This window comes from Chinchilla lanigera, unplaced genomic scaffold (assembly GCF_000276665.1).
Source record: "Chinchilla lanigera isolate Chin_1 unplaced genomic scaffold, ChiLan1.0 scaffold00083, whole genome shotgun sequence".
Classification (NCBI taxonomy): Eukaryota; Metazoa; Chordata; class Mammalia; order Rodentia; family Chinchillidae; genus Chinchilla; species Chinchilla lanigera.
This window is the reverse complement of record NW_004955484.1, coordinates 7120140-7142537: the sequence shown is the minus strand read 5'-3', so window position 1 is coordinate 7142537 and position 22398 is coordinate 7120140. Positions and strand designations below refer to the sequence as shown.

At 37.8% G+C, this 22398-nt stretch overlaps 1 protein-coding gene across 5 annotated transcripts in view; it reads left to right on the top strand.

Moving 5' to 3' along the window:
• The window catches only part of Nfat5 (nuclear factor of activated T-cells 5, tonicity-responsive), a 108085-nt gene that overhangs the window by 346 nt on the left and 85341 nt on the right, over positions 1-22398 (top strand). For 2 of the 5 annotated variants that reach the window (XM_013503965.1, XM_005403545.2), the window contains exon 2: positions 1337-1392. The exons of 2 other annotated variants lie outside the window; for them this stretch is intronic. In XM_013503965.1, coding sequence (XP_013359419.1) covers positions 1337-1392 — 56 coding nt within the window. The remainder of the gene's footprint in view (positions 1-1336; positions 1393-22398) is intronic. One more of the 5 variants, XM_005403544.2, reaches the window with a different exon arrangement.

The following is a 22398-nucleotide window of genomic DNA, read 5'->3' as shown; positions in this document are numbered from 1 at the left end:
CTCCCCGCCCGGGGGTCGCCGGCCTGAGCCTCTCCCCGGGGTCTCCCTCGCCCGCAAAGTTGCTCGGCGGCGGGTGGCGCGGCCGGGAGCCGGTCCCGGGGCCGGTCCGGGGGCAGGGTCACCATCTTGCTCCCCCCAGCCTGTTTGTGCGCCGTCGCTGTGACCCCCTCTCCCTCCGGCCTAGTCCGCTCCCTCCCACGTCGGGACGGCCCCCCTCGCCCGGGCGCTCTTCCTCTGCTCGTCATCTTGCTGGAAAGGGCCCGAATTTTCTTTCTCCTTTTCCCACCTCCGTGGCATTCTGATTACTTACCCCCTCCCCCCCCCTTTTTTTTTTTTACAAAGATAGGGGTGCTCTCCCTGGATTAGTTTTTCCTTCTCCCAGGACTGCCAGGCTCGGGCCCAGACGTCCTTTGAGAATTTTCTCTTCTTTTCTGTTCAAGGGCTTCTTGCAGGGAGGGGGCGATGGGCAGAGATTCCCATTTAAAAACTCTTGTGGCTAAAGTAGCTAAGGTCTGCGGGGATTCCCATCATCTGAAATATTAACACTTGATCTGTCTCTCCTGGCGTGAAATTCCTATGCTGGACACTGCAAGAATGTGTCAGAACAGGTTCCCTGTGTGAGGGGCATCAAACCAAAATGCTGGACTCACCCCTGCGAACCACTTAACTATGTTTAAAAAAAGTGTCATCGTGAACCCTTTGGCCGAGAAAATACAATGTTTCTCCTGTTTTTCCATTTATGTGTCCATTTTTATTTATCCATCCGCTGATTCTGACCTGGGGGTGGGGGTGGGGTCAGGCTTCGGTTTCACGTTTAAATTAAGTGAATCGGAGTAAGATGGTTTACTCTGGAAGGTGCTGGACTTCAGAGACAATCGAGCTTGTTGTAGAGTCCTACTTAGTAACTATAGCCATCGTCTGTTGCTCCGATGACTTTAGTTGGCATACACCATCCTGCAGGATGTTTTCTGGAACTTACCTGAAGTAGTTTAGAAATGACAGTTTTTTGAGTGTCAGAAACAAGAGACAGTATCAAGAGATGATTCTTAGAGTAGGGATAATGTGGTACAATTGGGTGCTAAAAATAGTCAGAACACTAAAACCGTTTGGACAGTAATCGTCAGATAATTTTCCATGAAATAAATGCTTTAGTAAAATCTAAGTTTAGCTTAGAGGCTGATGTAGAAGCACTCAGTCTTTCTTTTGCAAGGAATATATACACAAATATAGGCTTTGGCTCTTACAAATACATGATAGTTATATAAGAGATGTATGCTATCCTTGGCATTTTTTTCCCATTCAGCATCAAAAGTACTTAATGCTTTTTGTGTTTTTCAGATTCTCTGAAGTTACACTCATCACAGAATTTTCATAGAGCTGGACTATTGGAAGGTCAGCAAAGTGCCATTTTAAAGCATATTGTGTTAGTGTGCAAAGGCTTTCTCTGAAATGCAGTTTAAATGGGAAAGTGTGAAACTTTGCAGACTCACACAATGTAATTTCTCCTAAAGAGCCTGATCCTTCTTTTAGAGCAGCTAAATGTTTCTTTCAGTGGACTTTGTTGCTGTGTTTGAAGTGCTTGTTGGCTGTTGTATATGCTTCAAGAGGCTGTGGGGAAAAAAACCGCATAAAAATAATTTTAATTATGTATGGGGTATTCTACTTTAGAATCCCAGATCTTAAGTCTATCCTTTTTATACACAAAGTGAACATGAAAAGGCTCAAACATTAAAATGATGAATTAATACTTAAAAGACTGACACCAGACACATAGTATTTTAAACTAGTATTTTAGAACTTTTTATGTTGAGCATTTCAAATGGATATATTATTTATTTATAGAAGTTTTGATGTCATTATGAATATAGTTAAGGATAAGAAAAGCTAGTAAGTAGGGCTGAGGCTGTAGCTTAGTGACAGTGCTTGCTTAGCATGCAGAAGGCCCTGGGTTCAGTCCCCAGTATCACCAAAAAAGAAAAAAAAGCTAAGTAGTAGATGATGATTACACTGTGTTTGGTGCAAAAGTGCTTTAGAATGTTCTGGAAATACTAAAATCTGTAGAATGAACAGCTGACAATTTAGAAAACTATTTGTGTGCGGTTTTTTTTTTTACCGTTTAAAAAAAAATGGTATTTTTTTCTGTGGACTTTGTAGATTTTACATTTATCTTTTTTGAATCTTATAAACATGGAATTGGACAGCAAGGATATTAATTTTCCCATTACAAAAATGAGAGACAGGCTGAAATTAAAAGATTAGGTTTTCAGAGTCCCACAATAGCAGAAACAATCCTTTCTGTGTTTTAGTTAGTAGTCCTTACCTAAAGTCAAGCTACCACTATGAAATATATATAACCAGTAACTTAAATATTTTATGGCTCACTTAACAAGGGTCCTAATTAGTTATGTTTGATTGGAGTATGTTTTTGGCTCCCTTAAAGGTAGTTGCAGGCAACAGGGGGTGGTGTGGGTGGGGGGGTGGGTGTTATAATTGAGTTGAAGTTTGAATGCCAGTTTAGCAAATTAGTAGCTCTGTGACCTGGGCAAGTAATTTTACTTCTTTAAACTTTTGTATTCTTTGTATAAAAATAGGTATTTCTTAAGTTTAGTGAGCTAATGAGTATTAAAGTGCTAAGTGTGGTGTCTCAATGTTTTTTTCTTTAATGTCAGCTAATTGTTTCAACAGTGTAATTTAGACCATATAAAAGGTTCTCAATTAATTATTGATTGTATTCGTTCATATAAGAAGCCCTAGCTTTACATTAAGAAGAAAATAAAATATTTTTATGACTGCAATTTGAAGAGAGAAATGTTTAAAAGTGTTTCTTAGTGAAGCAAATCTCTGGTTTTATTCCTATTGTTCAATTTGTAATCAAGTTGTAGAGTCACTTGTGTGTACCATTCCATTTATTTCTTGGGCAACAAACCAGAGTGTTACAATCAGAGATTATCAGGCAGGAGAAAGACATGAAAAAAGAAAGTGTTAACTGTTGAAATAAAATTTTTAATGAGTTGATGGAAACACAACTATTTAATAGCCATATGTATGTATTTGTGCCTGTATTTGTTAATTTTCATTTTGATTGGGAGGATATTCAGTAATATAAAACCATCCTTTTGCCAGGCATGGTGGCACATGCCTTTAATCCCAGCATTCGGGAGGCTGAGGCAGGAGGATTATTGCAGTTTGAGACAAGCCTGGCCCACAAAGTGAGCTCAAGGTCAGCTTGAAACTGCATAGGGAGACCCTGTCTCAAAAAGACCAAAAAAAAAAAAAAACAAAAAAACAACAAAAACCAAACAACTCATCCTTTTATAGGTTACATAGAATGCAAAAAATGTGTAAGCATCAAGTATGTCATGTCTTTTAATTTTTGACACAAGGTATCATAACAAAAGTGTTTATTTTAATGAAGTATTTAATGTATGCCAAACTGTTATTTTTTAACCATAATAATTTGGACATCTTAATACATAAAAGTGAGAGAATAAAACAGTGAACTTCCATACCCATCACCAAGCCTTAGCAATTACCAATGTAATCTTGTTTCTTTTATGACCCCCCCCCCCATCTTTTTTTTTTTGGTCTTTTTGAGACAGTCTCGCTTTGCAGTTCAGGCTGGCCTTGAGCTCACTTTGTAGCCGAGGCTGGTCTAGAACTTGCAACGATCCTCCTGCCTCAGCCTTCTGAGTGCTGAGATTACAGATGTGCACCACCACACCTAGCTTGCTTGGATCATTTTAAAACAAATATAAGGCATCATAACACATTTCACACATAAATGTTTCTTTATTATAGTCAGTGTTTTTTTAGTGTGTCTGTAAATACTAAGGATTGAACCTAGGGTCATGCTAGTGGTAGGGAAGTGCTCCATCACTGAGATATGTCCTCAGCCTGACTTTTTTCTTACATTTGTAAAAACTCATTTTATTCCAAGAATTACATTTTTGGGCTGGGGATTTAGCTCAGCGGCAAAAGCGCCTGCCTGGCAAGCGCAAGGTCGTGAGTTCGGTTCCTGGTACCGGAGAAAAACCAAGAATTACATTTTCTCATTTATTTCAGCGAAGTCTGACTTTGTTATATAATATGAAGTATTGTCTAGCAATATGTATTTATGCATGTGTGCTTTACATCAGTCATTTAAATTTCTGTATAATGAAAACTCAGCCCAGAGTGAGGGGGAATTTAAGTACTGGTATGATAAACTTTAATTATTTTAATAGAACATACGTTGTCCAAATTTATTTTAGAGAAACAAGTTAGAAAACCTATAAATGGTTATATTAAACTTTAGAAATAGACTCAGAATGTCTTTACTGTTCAGCTGAGTGTGCATTTAACTTACCTATTAAACGATGCTTGTCCTTCCTGCCACCACCTTTTAATTTAATGTAGTGATTGCATGAGGAGAAAAAGAAGTCTAGCTTTAGCTAATAAATGCGAGTAACATATGGTCATTAAAATATTATTTCTAATGACCTCATGTGACACTCTTAATAGAACAATAAAAAAATGATGCCTTTGCAATTATGTTAGCAACGTCTTATATTTTTTATACAAAATATTCTGGACAAAAGTATACATACAGAGTTCCAGGATTTTTTTTTTGGAAGGGTACTGGCGATTAAACCCAGGAGCTCAAGCAAGCTAGGCAAGTGCCCCCCCCTTTAAAATTAGAAAAAAAAAAAATTTTTTTTTAGATACTGGGGATTGAATACAGGGCCTTTGTACTGAGCTACATCCCCAGTATTATTGTTTTTTGAGATAGTGTTTCACTTTGTAGTGCAGGCTGGCCTTAACCTCACTATGTAGCCCAGGCTGCCTCAAACTCAGGTGATCTTCCTACCTCAAGTGCTGGAATTAAAGGTGTGCACCACACCTGGCCTCCGGCATTTTTTATTTTTTATTTTGAGACGGGTCTTGCTGATCAATAAGTTGCCCAGGCTCAATTTGAACTTGGAATCTTCCTCCTCAGCCTCCAGGAGTGCTTGGATTACTGGTGGGTGCCACCAACCCCAGCTCCCAAACCTTACTTACATTTTTATTTTGAAACACAGTGTTCCTAAGATGGTCAGGTTGGCCTCCAGCCTCAGCTTGCTAAATATCTCGGATTCCAGATGTGTGCCACTGTACGTGGCCAGATTTTTAGTTTTTTTTTTTTTTTTAAATCAATTTTTGTATTTTGCCTACTTTTTTTTTTTTTGGTCTTTTTGAGACAGGGTCTTGCTAAGGTTGGCCTTAAACTCACTTTGTAGGCCAGGCTGATCTCAAACTCACAATGATCCTCCTGCCCCCTCCAGAGTGCTGGGATTGCAGGTGTGCACCACCATTGCCCTGCTTCCGTACCTTCTTTAGAGAACATGTATGTGTATACGTGTATGTGTTCGTTGTTGTTGGTTTTTTGTTTTTTTTTTGAGACAAGGTCTTGCAGACTGGCCTTAAACACACTACGTGGTCCAAGCTGGCCTCAAACTGGTGGTGATCTTCTTGCTTCAGCCTCCTGAATGCTGGGATTATAGGTGTGTGCCACCACGTCCGGCTGGTTTATATATTTTTAATTTTATTTATTTATTTATTTATTTTGAGGCAAGGTCTCACCATGTACTTCAGGCTGGCCTTGAACTCACTTGTGTAGCCCAGGCTGGCCACAAACTCACAGCCATCCTCCTGCCTCAGCCTCCCTAGTTGTAGAATTACAGATGTGTACCACCATGCCTGTCTTGGTTTGTGCATGTATTAAAAAATAAAAAGGATTTGCAGTTAAGAGGTCCAAACTTGAACCTCTTAAAGCTAAGGATTTTCTTGAAGTGCTTGGAAAAAAGTCTAGCTATAGAGAAAAAAAATCACTGTTTCTTACCCATTCTATACTGAAAAATATCCATTGTAATATGTGTTGTTTGCCCTACAAAAAAGCTAAGAAATGAAATTGAGTGAAAGTAAACAAATCACTGAGGCCATTCTAGAAATACAGAGGTATGGGATGAAATGGTAGAAAAAGCATAGTCCAGGAAAAATGAAAATACAAGGAAATACTAGAGAGGTAAAAATAATAGTTTAAAAAATTTTAAATACTGTTAAAAGTACAAGAAATTATGTGGTAGGGCATCGTGGCACATGTCTGTAATCCCAGCACTGGGGAGGCTGAGGCAGGAGGATTGCTGTGATTTCCAGGCCAGCCTGGGCCACATAGTGAGTTCAAGGTCAGGCTGAACTGCATAACAAGACCCTGTCTCAAAAAAAAAAAAAAAAAAAAAAAGAGAGATTATATGGTAGATCAGATTAAAGAACTGGTTAAGTAGGAGCCGAATACCAACTTGAGGCAGTCTTATGATTTAAACATTTTTGCGGGGTGTTGTGGTGCATGCCTGTAATCCCAGCACTCGGGAGGCTGAGGCAGGAGGATCTTGTGAGTTCGAGGCCAGCCTGGGCTACAAAGTGAGCTCAAGATCAGCCTGAACTGCATAGTGAGACCCTGTCTCAAAAAGACAAAAAAAAAAAGAAAAGAAAAAAAGAAAAATTAAGACTAAGATTTTTAAAGAAAATATGAATCTTGATATTGAATTAGTAGACAGTAGCTAGTGTTTTCCAAAACGACACCACTATATTTAATTACTCTGCACAATGAAAATCCTAAAAATAATAGTAATAGCAATGTTTTAGGGATATTTTTTACCCCCCTTGGTACAGGGGTTGGAACCGAGGGCCTTATGCATAGTAAGCAAGTCCTCTACCCCTGAACTATGTTCCTATCCCTGACTTTATGAAATATTTCTTTCTTTCTGTTCTTTATTTTTTGTCTTTTTTGAGACAGGGTCTCATTATGCAGTTCAGGCTGGCCTTGAGCTCACTTTGTAGCCCAGGCTGGTCTCGAACTTGCAACGATCCTCCTGCCTCAGTCTCCCGAGTGCTGGGATTACAGGCGTGTGCCACCACACCCGGTTTATGAAGTATTTCTGACTTGCCATTAAACCTGAGTTTTCTGCAAGCCCCTGTTAGTAAGGTAATTAGAACATTAGTGCCTATAAGAAGATACATATGAAGATACCTTATTGCAAGGGATTTATTGAAAATATTTAACTGTAAAATAATTTATTGCATTCTATTCTTACAGAATATATGTTATCTCTGTGGATCCATACAGAGTAATCTAAAACTGTCTTTGTGGAAGTAATAATATTTAAGCATGTGTAGAGACATACTTAGTTCATCTTCACTTCTTGTGAATAAGGTCCATCTCTGTTTCCTATCATTTTTCTTTTTGTACCAGGAATCGAACTCAGGACCTTGTGCTTACCAGGCAGACACTTGTGCCACTGAGCTTGTGCCCCGGCCCCTATCATCTTTTTAAACCCTCCCTAATTTATTTATTTTGTCTTTTTGAGACAGGGTCTCACTATGTCGTTCAGGCTGGCCTTGAGCTCACTTTGTAACCCAGGCTGGTCTCGAACTTGCAATGATTGTCCTGCCTCAGCCTCCCAAAACCTGGGATTACAGAAGTGTGCCACCATGCCCAGTAAACTTGATATTTATTAACACAGCAGGTTAATAATGTTTTTTTGTGTGTCTCTCAAACTCTGTTTTCATTATTTCATTCAGGACTAGAATTCTGTTGCTTATTATAATAAATAGATAAAATTCCATTTTCTAATCAAGAGGTTTGTGGAAGTACCCGATTACTCTTGGCTTTAATGTAATTTGCTCTTGGCTCTCTTTAGGGAATTATTTCAGTAGTTCCCTAAAACTTTTTGAAAGTGATAATTCAGAAAAACATGTCCTATTGTGATCAATATTATAGTTTAAAAAATAACCACTTTTTATTACAAAAAGTTGACTCATTAGGTTATACTTTCTATTTGGAATAATAAATACTTAAAAATAAAAGATCAGATGGTATGAGGCATCATTCAGGTCTGACTATTTAGTGACACATTGTAAACCTGTTAACTTTAGAGAAATAAAAAAACTTTCTTTTTAAGACAGGGTCTTCTCTTTGCTATGTTAATAAATATCAAGGTTTAAAAAACTAACAAGATAAGAGATACTAATTAATTGTAAACATGTGTCTGTGTGAAAAGTTAGAATTTATAGATTAAGTACTGGTAATGGGTTCAGCTTTCAAATATGTATTTTTTGTTAATGTTGCTGAATTGAAATTTTTTTGGGGGGGTATCAGACATTGAACTTAGGTGCTGTGCCACTGAGCTATAGCCCCAGCCCTCAGCTTTCAAATATAAATAAAACCTGATTATGATTAAGAATCTTTTAGCATTTGGACTAAAGGTGTTCTATTTATTCTTAATAACTTTCAAGAAATAGATTATTTTTCTCTTTTATTTATTTTTTATTTGTGGCATTGGGGACGGAACCCAGGGTTTGTGCATGCAAGACATTCTACCTCCACTAAGCTACCCCCCACATCCTCTCCAGCTTGTTTTTGTGAGATAGTTTTATAACTCACTGTGTAACTCAGGTGGCCTCCTGTGGTGATCCTCCTGTCTTAGCCTCCTTAGTGCTGGGATTTTAGGTATGTTCCTCTATGCTTTGCTACGCTTTGTTTTTAATATTTACTTAATAAATATTTACTTACATTATTGCTTTCCAGCCCTGAATGGTTATCATTTTTTTCTCATTTAGATAACATTGTGAGTGGGTTGGGGATGTGGCTTAGTGGTAGAGCTCTCGCCTTACGTGCACAAGGTCCTGGGTTCAATCCCCAGCACTACAAAAAAAAAAAAAAAGAAAATATTGTTTTTACTCCTTTACTAAGTTTATTATAAGCTTAAAAATGAGACAAGAGGGCTGGGGATTTAGCTCAGTGGCACAGCGCCTGCCTGGCAAGTGCGAGGTCATGAGTTCGATTCTCAGTACCGGGGTGTGGCGGAGACAAGAGGGCCTGGGATATAGCTCAGTGGCACAAGTGCCTGCCTGCAAGCACAAGGTCCTGAGTTCAATTCCTGGTACCAAAAAAAAAAAAAAAAAGAGACAAGAACAGAAAAGTTTCTGATAAATAAGTGTATTTTGTTTTTGTTTTTGTTTTTTTTTTTGTTATTTTTCCGTACTGGGAATCGAACTCACGACCTTGCACTTGCCAGGCAGGCGCTGTGCTCCTGAGCTAAATCCCCAGCCCCAATAAGTTTTTTATTATGTTTGTCTTTATAAAATTAGTTTAATTTAAAAATCTACTTAAAGCATTATTTATAAGATGTTAATGGAAAAAGCATTGGTAGTTTAAAAATATGATAAATTCAGCACTGGTTACAATTTAATGATAAAGAACTTTGAGCAGTTTATATATTAAGTGTGTATCAGCATTTAAAAGATAGTCTTTATATTCTCAAAAAATCCTATGGGGTAATACCACCATTCTTAGTTTATGAAATGAGCAAACTAAGTTCTGAGGGATTTGGTTAAATTTCATAAGTTTTCCTGATTATGTAGCTAGGGAATGCTGGGCATAGTCACGCACACCTATGATCCCAGCACTTGGGAGGCTGAGGCAGGAGGATTGCCATGTGTTGAAGGCCAGCTCTACCTGCATAGCATGACCTTGTTTCAGAAAACAATTAACAACAAAAAACTTAGCTAGGAAACAAGGTTGGAATTTGAATCTCAATAGTTTTACCCTCAAGTTGAGTTTATATAGATAATTTGATAATTGGTAATTATACTTTGGATCCTACCTAACAAGATTATAGAACTATTTAGATGGTATGAAAAGAATACTTCGTACTGGTTTTTTTAAGCAGCTTTCATAAAATGCTGGAAGAAAGTCAGCAAGTTACGCTGTAGAAATTAGTAAAAATGTGATGGTGACCCTTCTGGAGCAATTTCTTTTTTTTAATTTTTTTTGTTGGGGGAGTACCAGAAATCAAACTCAGGACCTTGCGCTTGTCAGGCAGGCACTTATGCCACTGAGCTATATTCCTGGCCTGTCTTTTTTGTTTTTTGAAACAGGTTCGTTCTTTGTAGTTCATGCTGGCCTTGGATTCCCAGGGATCCTCCTACCTCTGCCTCTCAAGTGCTGGGATTACAGGCACGTGCCACCACACCCCACCAGAAAGTTAGGAATATTTTAACATTCTCAAACTATCATTGCTTGGCTGGGGGAGGTGTCATTAGGATTTAGCTGAAGCAGATGTCTGTTCATACCCTTTTGTCTTGGCCGATGATAGGACTCCAAAATAAAAAATAGGAGAAGGGTAAACAGAAACCCTCTTTTCCTCCTAAGGAGAATTTAGAAATGGAGGTGCTTGGGGTCCTTGATTTCTTTGGCAGTACTTTTTATGGAATTCATGATGTCATTGTTTCCTACTTCTGATATGTTTGCAGACAGTATAAATTTGAGAAAAGGAGAAAAGATGAGCAACAGAAGAAACATTACTCCTATTTTGGTCTTTATTTCTTATACTTTCTAAGATAGGATCTCACAATCAGGCTGGCCTTGAATTTACAGTAATCTTGCCTCAGCCTCCCGAGTGCTGGGATTATAGGCATGTGCCGTCACACTCAGCTTCTGAAAGTTCTGTAGGAGTTAGAAGATTTGTATTCTAGTTCTAGTTTGGATTTCTGGTTTGAAATCACAGAAGTTTTTCTTTTCTTTGGCAGAGACATTATCTGTGCTTACTTAAGAGTTATGAGGAAAACAACTGACATAATGTTGCAGGGCTTTGCAAAACATGAAATGCTATAAGAATAGTGATATTTTGCATGGGATCCTATCACTTTACTTTGATTCTCGTCTTCTGCTCCCTGTACTATGCAGGGATTGAACCTAGGGACTTTGCACTGAGCTATATCCCCATCACTTTAAATTTTATTTTGAGACAGGGTCTGATTAAGTTACTTAAACTAGAGTGCAACATATGATCCTCATTCTCAGTCTCCTAATATGTTGGCATTACAGGTATGCACCACCATACCTGTCTTTTTTTTTCATTTCTTTATCTGTTCCTTATACCCACATGTTCATTTTCTCATGATACTCTATAAATTGTTGGTTCTAATTACTGCTTGTATTTTTTCTTTTCCTTTTTAAAAATAAACATTCTTTACAGAGATACTGAAATGTATACATTTGTATAATCACCAGTCAAAATACATAAATTTTAGTCACTCAGTTATTGTAGTGTTGGAAGTGAAACCCAGGGCTGTTTTGTATGTGCTAGGCAAGCTCTCTTCTTCTGAGCTATACACTTAGCTCACAGGGTATTGATTTTTGATGTATATGTGCATATACAGATTACTTAGCCATAATGTTATTTATTTCTTCACTCAAAATGAATTTATAAGCTGGGCATAGTAACCCATGTTTATAATTTCAGCACTCTGAGAGCATAAGGCAAGAGCCCAACCTGAGCAACTCAGAAATTTCACAACACCCCGCCTCAAAAGGGGGTTGGAAGTAAGGATATAGTTCAGTGTGAAGTCCCTGGGTTTGGTCCCCAGTATAGCAAGAAAGTAAAAGTACTCCCTGATCACCCCAGATACTTAGGCTTAGGCAGGAGGATTGCCAGTTTGAGCCCAGCTAGGGCAGCAACTTAGTAAGACCAAGTCTCAGGGTAAAAAAACAATTGTTGTTGTTATTTGGTTGTTGAGACAGGGTCTTGCTATGTAGTTCAAGCCGGCCTTCAACTCACTATGTAGCCCAGGCTATCCTTGAATTTGCGGCGATTCTTCTGCCCCAGTCTCCAGATTACAGGGATTACAGGTGTGCGCTACCTTATCCAGTTAAAATTTTCCTGTAAAGGAGTACAGAGTTGAATATGTAGGGATTTAGTATTTACTACTCTGATAATTTTCATAGTAAAGTATAAAAATTAAAACAATACAAATGTGGCTTTGATCCCTTACACATGAGTACTGTCTTGTGTATGAGTACTGTGTTTAACTAAATGTTGTAAATACTGACTGAATAAAATTGAAATTTGCTCAGTGACCATGGACGCACACACACACACCACATACACACACTATATTCTACACCACTACTTAAATGTTAGATATTAAAAATATTTTTATTAGCAACATAATAGAACACTTAAATGTTGTGTTTTTTTGTTTTTGTTTTTTTTTGTTTTTTTTGTTTTTTTTGGTCTGTTTGAGACAGGGTCTTGCTATGCAGTTCCGACTGGCCTTGAGCTCACTTTGTAGCCCAGGCTGATCTCGAATTTACAACGATCCTCCTGCCTCAGCCTCCTGAGTGCTGGGGTTACAGGCATGTGCCACCATGCCCAGCAAGAACACTTAAATGCTGATGGAGATCTGATTTGAAATTTTTATTTGAATGGAAGTTTTCAGTATAGTCATCTGTGTTAAGTCAATAAAACAAATTGTGGCTGGGCATGGTGGTGCACGCCTGTAATCCCAGCACTCAAGAGCTGAAGCAGGAAGATCGCTGTTTTAGGCTAGCGTGGGCTACACAGTGAGTTCAAGGCCACCCTGAATTACACAGAGACCCTGTCTCAAAAACAAAACCAAACAAAACCAAACAAGTTGTATTTAGGTGTATCTTAGGATAGTGACCATAAGCCAAGCATAGGCTTAAGTTAACTATCACAGATATAGTTGTAGTTAGAAATTTGAGAGGGTTTGTTAACATTTCCCATTTTTCCAGTTTAAGCAGCAGTTTACTTGTTTGGTCTTCATTCTGAAACAAAGAGTTTACTTGAAAAAATACTAGTGTAAAATGGAATTAATGACTGATTAATTTCTCAAATATAAAGTGTATGTGCGTGTGTTTGTGTGGGAGAAAGAGACAGAGAGAGAGAGAGTGCGAGCCAGGGTCATTGCACTAAACCACAGCCCAAAACTTTGTGTTTTAAATTTTTTTTTTAAGGCAGGTCTTGCTGAGTTGCTTAGGCTGGGCTCATACTTGTCATCCTTCTACCTCAGCCTCCCAGAATGCTGGAATTACAGGCATGTGCCACTGTGCTAAGTTAAATACTCATTTTATAAGAACTTACATAATTTGTAATCCTTGGGAGGCTGAGGCAGGAGGATCATCATGAGCTACAAAGTGAGCTCAAGGCCAGCCTAAACTACATAGCGAGACCCTGCCTTAAAAAGACCAAAAAAAAAAAAAAAAAGAACCTACAAATTAGTAACAAGAATTTTGGAAATACTACTGAAGTTTACATGACTATTTTTTGTGTTTTTTTTTTTTTTTAAGTTTTCGTTAGTTTTGTTATCTAGAATAATAATAATGAGTGAGCCAGCAATACAGCCCAGTGTTTCAAGTGTCTACTGGCAAGCACATGGTCCTGAGTTCTATTCCCAGTGAGAAAAAAAAAAGAGTGAATGAATGGAAAATATAGACATAGATTGAGTTTCAGTGGATCTTTTTGTTTTTTTTTTTTGGTTTCTTTCCGGTACTGGGAATCAAACTCACAACCTTGTGCTTGCCAGGCAGGTGCTGTGCTGCTGAGCTAAATCCCCAGCCCCTAGATTGAGTTTTAATAGGATTACAAATGTTTGTGAAGAACTTTTCATATACTTATTTGTTCTTGCCTATAATACTGTGTACAAGATGAAGATTTATGTTTTTTTTTTTTTTTTTTTTTTTTTTTTTTTATCACATTTACTAGTTCACATAAATATCTGAAAACAAATACATCTGTCTTTTTTTTTTAATCTTTTTGAGACAGGGTCTCACTATGCAGTTCAGGCTGGCCTTGAGCTCACTTTGTAGCCCAGGCTGGCAATGAACTCGAAACGATCCTCCTGCCTCAGCCTCCCGAGTGCTGGGATTACAGGCATGCCCCACCATGCCCGGCTTTATGTTTGGTATTTGAATTGTGGAGGTTTTGGATAAAATGGTTACTCAATTTTGTTAAAAAGAATTATTGCTTTTTAAAGATTTGGGTAGTAAAGTAGTTGGAGTATACAAAGTCATTAGTTAACTAAATTACTACTCTTATTATAGGCTGAAGCCGGAGGATCACATCAAATTTGAGACCATCCTGAACAACATAGTGAGACCCTGTCCCAAAAAAGGGGAGGGAGTTTCGGGGATATAGCTTAGTGGAGAGGTGTTAGGTTTAATACCCAGTATCATCGCTCTCCTCCCAAAAAAGACAGATCAAAGTCCCAAAAATTTATGAGGCTTGTGAATAAAAAAACACTTTCAGAAATACCATTACTAACCAGCTGTGTGATTTTAGGCAAGTTACTTAATCTTTCTGTGTGATTCACTTTGTTCTATACGATGTGATAATAGATTTATAGACCTATGTAAGGATTAAATGAGTGAACATTTCCAGAGTATTTGGAATAATGTTCAACATAAGGAACCAGGAGTTGTTTTGTTTTTGTTTTTTTGAGACAAGGTCTTCCTATGTAGGCCAGGCTGGTCTTGAGCTTGAAGTGATCCCCATGATTTTTTTTTTTTTTTTTTTTGAGACAAGGTTTCACTGCGTAGTCCAGGCTGGCCTTGAACTTGCAGTCATCTTTCCGATTTTGGCCTTTTTTTAGAGACAGAGTTTCACTGTGTAGTTCAGGGCAGCCTTGAAGTCACTATGTACCCCAGGCTAACCTCAAACTCATAGTGATTCTCCTGCTTCAGTCTCCTGAGTGCTGAGATTACAGGCATGTGCCACCATGCTTAGCCTGTTTTAGTTTCCTGAGTGATAGGATTATGGGGTATGGCACCATGCCCAGCAGGGTCCAGTAGTTTTGCACATCCAGATCAGTTACTACTACATGTGTATGTTAAGGTTTAGGCATTCGTAAGTAGTCCTTTGTTACATAGTCTTTGTTTCCTAAATATAAATCTAATCCTATCACTTGTTTAAAAATCTTTTAATGAAGGTGGTGGGTGGGGGGTGCTCTGTGTAGAGTACTTGCCCAGCAAGTGTGAGGCTCTGAGTTCCCTCCCCAGAGGAAAAAGAATTTTTATTTTGTGGAGAGAAAAAAATTCTTTTATGGTATCAGTGGGTTTTTAGATGAAATCCAAATTCCTAAAACCTGGCTCCTGAGGTTTTTTTTTCTTTAAGAGAGTGTCTCTCTGTGTACTTCAGGTTGACTTTGAATTCATTTGTATCCCAAGCCAGCCTGGAACTCACAATGATCCTTCTGCCTCGGTCTTCTTAGTGTTTGGATTATAGGCCTGCTCCACTGTGCCCAGCTTACTGGTTATAGTCTCTTAAAAGCTGAGATAAAATTCAAATGAAGTTCATCATTTTAGCCATTTTAAATGTACATTTTAGTGTTGTTTTTTTTTTTTCTTTTTTTCTTTTTAAACTAGTCACAATGTGTAACCAGTCATTACCACTAATTCGTGAACTTCTTGTTGTTCTGGGGATTGTACCCATCGTCTTGAAAATGCCAAGCATAAAGTCTGTCTACCAATGCACACTACTCACACTCTCTAAACCTTTTTTATCACCTCATGAAGATACCCTTTATGGATTAAGCAGTCCTCCATTTTCTTCTTCCCCTAGGAATTGGCAACTACTAATTAAGTTTCTATCTCTGTGGATTGCCTGTTCTAGACATTTCATGTAAGAACCATATAATGTGTGGTCTTTTGTGACTGTTTTGTTTTACTTAGCATATTTTTTAAGTGGTCTTTTTTTTTCCCCGCCGAGACAGGATCTCGCTATGTAGTTTAGGCTGACTTTGAACTCACTGTGTAGCCCAGGTTGGCCACAACCTTGCAGTGATCCTCCAGGCTCAGCCGCCCAGTCTCCCGAGTGCTAGGATTACATGTGTGCTCCACTGTGCCCAGCAAGCAATTCTTTTTTTTTTTTTGGTTTTTCTCTGGTACCAGGAACCGAACTCACAACCTTGCGCTTGCCAGGCAGGCGCTTTGCCGCTGAGCTAAATCCCCAGCCTCGCAATTCTTTTTTTTTTGAGACAGTCTTGCTGTGTAGTCCAGGCTGGCCTAGAACTCACTATATATTTGCAGGCTGGCCTCAAACTTGTGATAATCATCCTGCCGCAGCCTTCCAGAGGGCTGGAATTATGGGTGTGCACCCCATGCCTAACTAAGCAATTCATTTTTAATGACTGAATGATACTCCATTATATGGATATACCACATTTTGCTTATAAATTCATTAGTTGATGAATATTGACTTGTTTCCACATTTTGACTAACATGACAGCGGAGCAGTGATCATTTGTGGCATATTTCTGTGTAGGTAAATTATTTCATTTTTCTTTAGAATTACTGGGTTGTATGGCAATTCTATTTTTAACTTTTTAAAGGATTGCTGAACTGCTTGCTTTCCATGGTGGATGAACTATTTTTCACTTTCACTGTCAATGTATGAGGTTTCTGTTTTCTTTGCATCCTTGACAATACTTACTGTCTTTATTATAGCCATTCTACTGGGTATGAAGTGATATAGTATATCTTGTGGTTTTGATTTACATTTCTCTATGAAAAATGATGTTGAGCATGTTCTTGTATAATTACTGAACATTAGTGTGTCTTGAAGAAAAATCTGTGTAAGGCTTTGGGCCATTTATTTGTCATTTAAATTTTTTGAAAGACAAATTTGGGCTGGGCAAGGTGGTACATGCCTCTGATTGCAGCACTTGGGTGGCTGAGGCAGGAGGATTGTCATGAGTTTGAGGCTTGTGTGGGCTACATAGTGAGTGCAAGGACAGTTTGATCTACATAGTGAGATGCTGTCTCAAAAAACAATATGGACAAATTTTTACTATGTAGTACAGACTAGCCTTGAACCTGTGATACTCTTGGCTCAGCCTCCCATATAGCTGGGATTACAGACACGTGCTATCATACTGGAACAGATGTTTTCAATTTTGATGAAGTCTGATGTATCTTTTTTCTCTTGTTCCTCATGTTTTGGTGTCATATATCAGAAGTTGTTTCCTTATCCTGGGTCACAAAGATTTATATCTATTTCTCTTAAGAATTTCATAGTTTGGGGGGCTGGGGATTTAGCTCAGTGGCAAAAGCGCCTGCCTGGCAAAAAAAAAGAGTTTCATAGTTTTACATTTCTCAGATGAAGTATAAATGGCCAATAAATACATGAAAAAACATTCAATATCCCTGGTCCTTGGAGAAATGCAAATTAAAACAACATTGAGGTACCATTTTAATCTAGAAAGGGTGGCTGTCATCAAGAAATTAAATGCTGGTGAGAATGTGGGAGAAAAGGAATCTTTATTGTTGGTAGGAATGTCAACTTGTACGGTCACTTTGGAAGTCAGTATAGGGATTCCTCAAAATAGAAATTGCATTCTACTAAGCTATTCTATTTCCTGAAGAATAAATCAAAAGAAATTTAAAAAATGAAATAAAAGAATAATAGAAACTATGCTCCTTCCCAGAAGAAGAAAATCATTATATCACAAGGATACATACATACCCATGTTTGTAGGACCACGATTCGTAGTAGCTAAATCTTGGAAACAGCCTGTATGCCCAAGAGCAGTTGAGTGGATAAAGAAAATGTGGTCTTTATACACAGTGGAGTACTGTTCTGCCATAAAGAAGCTGTGTGTGTGTGTGTGTGTGTGTGTGTGTGTGTGTGTGTGTAAATGGCAAAGTAGATAAATTGTAAGTAGGGAGATCTTTTAAATGGATGGGGAGGGGACAAGAGGTGGAGGGTAAGGGGGAGGAAGGGAGGGAAGGGGATAGAAAGAATGAAAGGGAGGCCAGGCCTGGTGGTGCACGCCTGTAATCGCAGCACTTGAGAGGCTGAGGCAGGATTCCCGTGAGATAGTGCATTCAAGGCCAGCCCAGACTACAGAGTAAGAGCCTGTCTCAAAAAAAAAATAATAATGAAGGGAAAAAGATGAAAATAAAACTTTTATAAATGGGACTAAGATTTAGAGGGAACAGTGAGGAAAGGGAGGGGTACAGGAATTAAAAAAAAAGAAATAAGATGTGTTAAGTACACGTACCAACTCCCTGTGATGAATGTAACCATTATGTAGTACAACCATGTATTTTAAAAAAGTCTTTATAGTTTTAGCTCTTAAATGTATGAGATCTCTGATACTTCTGAGTGAATTTTTGTGTATGGTGTAAAGTAAGAGTGTACCAGTTTCACTCTTTTGTGTGTGGTTACGCAGTTGCCCCAGCGCATTGATTGTGAAGACTGTTATTTCCACATTCAGCGATCTTGGCATTCTTGTCAAAAATCAGTAGGTCATAGGTATATGGTATATTTCTGGACCTTCAGTTAGTTCTGTTCTTTTCATCTGCATGTCTGTTGTACACCAGTGCCATCCTGTTTGATTATTATAGCTTTGTGAAACAAGGAAGCATAGTTTTTTTCAAGCTTTTTGTTCTTTTCCAAGATTGTTTTAGCTATTTAGTGTTCCTGAAATTACCATATCAATTTTAGGAACAGCCTCTCAATTTCTCCAAGGAAGCTGGCTATGAATTTAACAGTGATTATGTTGAATCTGTCAACTAATTGGAGGAGTATCACCATCTGAATATTAAATTTTTGCCCATGAATATGGGATATTTTTCCATTTTATTAGATCTTTAGTTTCTTTTAACAATATTGTGTAGTTTTCAGAGAATAGATTATAAACTTGTTCTAAAACATCCGTCTGTCTGTCTGTCTAGCAATCTATCTGTTTATCTCTATTTGAGGCAGGGTCTCACTGTGTAGTTACGCTGGCCTTGAACTAACTGTGTATTCCAGACTGGCTTTGAATTTTTTGGTGATCCTTCTGCCTAGGCCTCCTGAGTACTGAGGTTATGGCATGAGCCATACTCAGTTTAAAGATTTATTTTTATCTGGGCATGGTGGCACACACCTGTAATCTCAGCATTTGGGAGGCTGAGGGCAGGAGGAGTGTCATGAGTCTGAGGCCAGCCTGGGCTACATAGTGAGTTCGAGGCCAGCCTGAACTATATATAGCAAGACTGGCTCAAAAAAAAAAATTATTTTTAAGTATTTTATTCTCTTTCAACCATTGTTAAGTCTTGATAAAATTATGGAACTACGATGAGGAAAGTTCTCCCAAAATATAGGAATGCTTTTGTGTTTAAATACTGATTATAATAATCCCCCTTTATTTGCATTTCACTTTCTGAGGTTTCAGTTACTTACAGTCAACTGCTGCCAGAAAATATTAATATTTATCAAGACCATATTGAGATAACTTTTACTATACTATATTGCTATAATTATTTTATATTTAATGATCAATAGTATTATAACTCTTAATTTTTAAACTAAACTTTATTATAGCTATGGTTAAAAATATCATAGTCATAGATAAATCATAGTATAACTACAGTTTTGTCCTTTAGTTTCAGGCATCCACTAGTGGTCTTTTAATGTATCCCTGATGGATAAGGGGGGCTACTATATGCATATGTGCAGGGGAGGAAATGTAAAACATAATAAAATTGTAATGCATTAAAATTAGCCACAGAAGTAAAGGTGTAATAAACGCTAAAGAGCATCCAGTGAAGTAAAATTTTATTTAAAAAGTTATACACTGAAGGGCAGTGACTGTACATTCTAATATTTATTATATGAATGAATATTGCATCCAGAGTAGGAAGGAGGATATTTGAAGTCTGAGTGGTGTGTTAGTTAAACACAACCATGTACTAAGCTTCCATTTAATAATAATTGTTTTATTAAATGACTATAAATGAAGAACTAGGCTTTTAAAGAATTAGGACTGGGGATATAGCTCAGTATAAAGGCTCTGGCTCAATCTGTAATACTGGAAAAAAACAAAAAAATTGGAACTATTTAATCTGTAAAGACAAGAATTTATATAAATAAGATAAAATTGAAATGGATTTGTTCACTTAACCCAGAATACTTGAATCAGAAAGTTTTTGTGAACTTGAAAGGTATTTTTAGGGGAAAATGTATAACTGTGTAATATAAAAAAAGCTCTCTTAAGGGATTTTTTTTTTTTATGTACAACATGTTACAGAGTAAAAAAATAGAATTTGGACTGTTAATTAAATTAATAAATAATGAGACCATCATGTATAATTAAGGCTAGAAATATGACTTTTAAGTTTTTATGGCATCAGTGATACCTAGTTTCTTTTTTTGTTTGTTTTTGTTTTTGGTGTTTTGTTTTTTTGGTTTGGTTTTTGTTTTTGACTTTTTTTTTTTTTTTTTTTTGGAGACAGGGTCTAGCTATGTAGTTCATGAGGCTGACCTTGAACCGATGATACGACCAAGCTGGCCTCGAACTAATGCTGATCCTTCTGCCTCAGCCTCCTAAGTGCTGGGACTACAGGCGTGTGCCACCAGCTAAAGATATCTGTTGCCTGAATTGGAAAATACAATGTTCCCTAGCAGGACTTGTTTTTTCTGTTTGGGAGGATTAATATTTGGAATGGGTCTTTTATTTTAATTTTTTGTAGTGCTGGGGATTAAATACAGGTTCTTTACACTGAACTATGTCCCCAGCCCTTTTTATTTTTTGAGGCAGGGTCTCACTAAATTGCTGAGCTACCCAGGTTGGGCTCAAACTTGGGATCCTATTGCTTCAGACTCCCAGAATAATGGAATTATAGGCATGTGCCATGCCCAGCTCAGTATGGGTCTTAATAAATAATGATTTTCAAAAGTCTGGCTCCATAGAACAGAATATAACCAGTTAACCTGAGGAGTGATAATATAACTGGAGAAAACATATAATAAAAAAAAATTGAAGCTAGGGCTTCATGCATGCTAGGCAAGGGCTCTTCCATTGAGCTAAAACCTCAGCTCTTGAAAATAAAATTTTCAAGTGCATAATCTGCTTTACACAATCCACCTTTCTCAAGTGCTTTACCTGGCTGACTTTCTCTGAGACTTTAGTAGAGTGAGGTGGGATGTATATGTGACCTCAGTTCAACCTCTTCTTCCACAACTATTAAATGAATCTTAAAATTTAATAAGAAATTTTATTTTACTTTACTTAATTTGAGGTGGTATCTTGTTATGTTGCCCAGAGTGTTTCCAAACTTGTGGTTCAAGTGATCCTCTTGCCTTAGCCTCCCAAGCAGATGAGACTACGGGCACACACCACTGTGCGGAGCTGAGTTTTTTGTTTTTTGTTTTTTTTGGTACCGGGTGTCAAACTCAGAACTTTGCTCTTGACAGGCAGGTGCTTGTTGTGCCGCTGAGCTATATCCCTGGCCCTGAGTTTTGTAGTTTTCAATTGTATCATATTCCTGGTAGCAAACTTTACCTTTAAAATTCGTTAGTGGGATCCAGGCATAGTGATGCCAGTACTCTGGGAGGCTTTTCTTGAGACAGGGTCTTGCTTTGTAGTTCAGGCTGGCCTTGAATTTACTGTACCCAAGGCTGGCCTTGAATTTGGGATGATCTTGGCTCAGCCTCCCAGCTTGCTGAGCTTATAAATATGTTCTACCATCTACCATGCATGGCTCAAATTTCAATTTTCATTTTCATTTTCTTCAGTATTGGGGATTGAACCAATGGCCTTGCATGTGCTAGGCAAATACTCTATCACTGAAATAAACCCTAACTCAGGAATTGATCCTTTTAAACTAAAAATATGTCAGTTATGTCCAAGCTTGCTAATACAGGTCTGTAATCAGCACTGGGATAGGCTAAGGCAGAGGGAATGCAAGTCAAGTCCTGCCTAGGCCAAAAAAAAAGTAAGAAAAAAGACTGGAGTGTGGTCCTATTAGAACAGTTGGTACCATTTATAGTATTATCTTTTGATTTATTATCCCCTGGGGAGGCATGGAGCCCTGATCATTCCACCTTACGGGGCCGGGGATATACCTCAGCGGCACAAGCACCTGCCTGGCAAGTGCAAGGTCCTGAGTTCGATTCCTGGTTTGGAAAAAAAAAACCGAAACCAACTTACCTTGAGGCCTCACCATGGACAGATATGTCTCTCGCCACAGTTGTAATATGTTCTCATTTTCTCCATTAACTCTTAAGGGCCTAGCCCTGTCTGACTGCCTGTAATATTTCTACCTAAGTTAGCTGTGTGTTGTAATGATTGCACAATATTGTGAACATACTTTAAGCCACTGAATTGTGTGCTTAAAATGGCTAAAGTTTTATGTTTAATGTGATTATCACAATTTTACCACAGTTGAAGATACAGTCCAAAAACAAAATTTAAGCATGAGACAATACAAAGTATTGTTGTAATTAATGAGTCAGGTAACTGGTGACACATTGATAAACTCTTTTTTTTTTTTTTTTTTTGCGGTAACTGGGGTCGAACTCATGACCTTGCGCCTGGTGACACATTGAGATTACTTCTGTTAAATTTTGCGTTTAACCATGTGTTTTAGTGGTCTATTATTTATGATTTTCTTCTGTTTCCTACAGTGAACTTCTGTTGCTTTCTATATGAAATCCAGAAAGTAGTTTTTAATTTTTTCAACTTTTATTTTATTATTACATATTTGTATTACATGAGAAGTTGGTACATGTATTTAACACATCTTAAGTCTTCTTT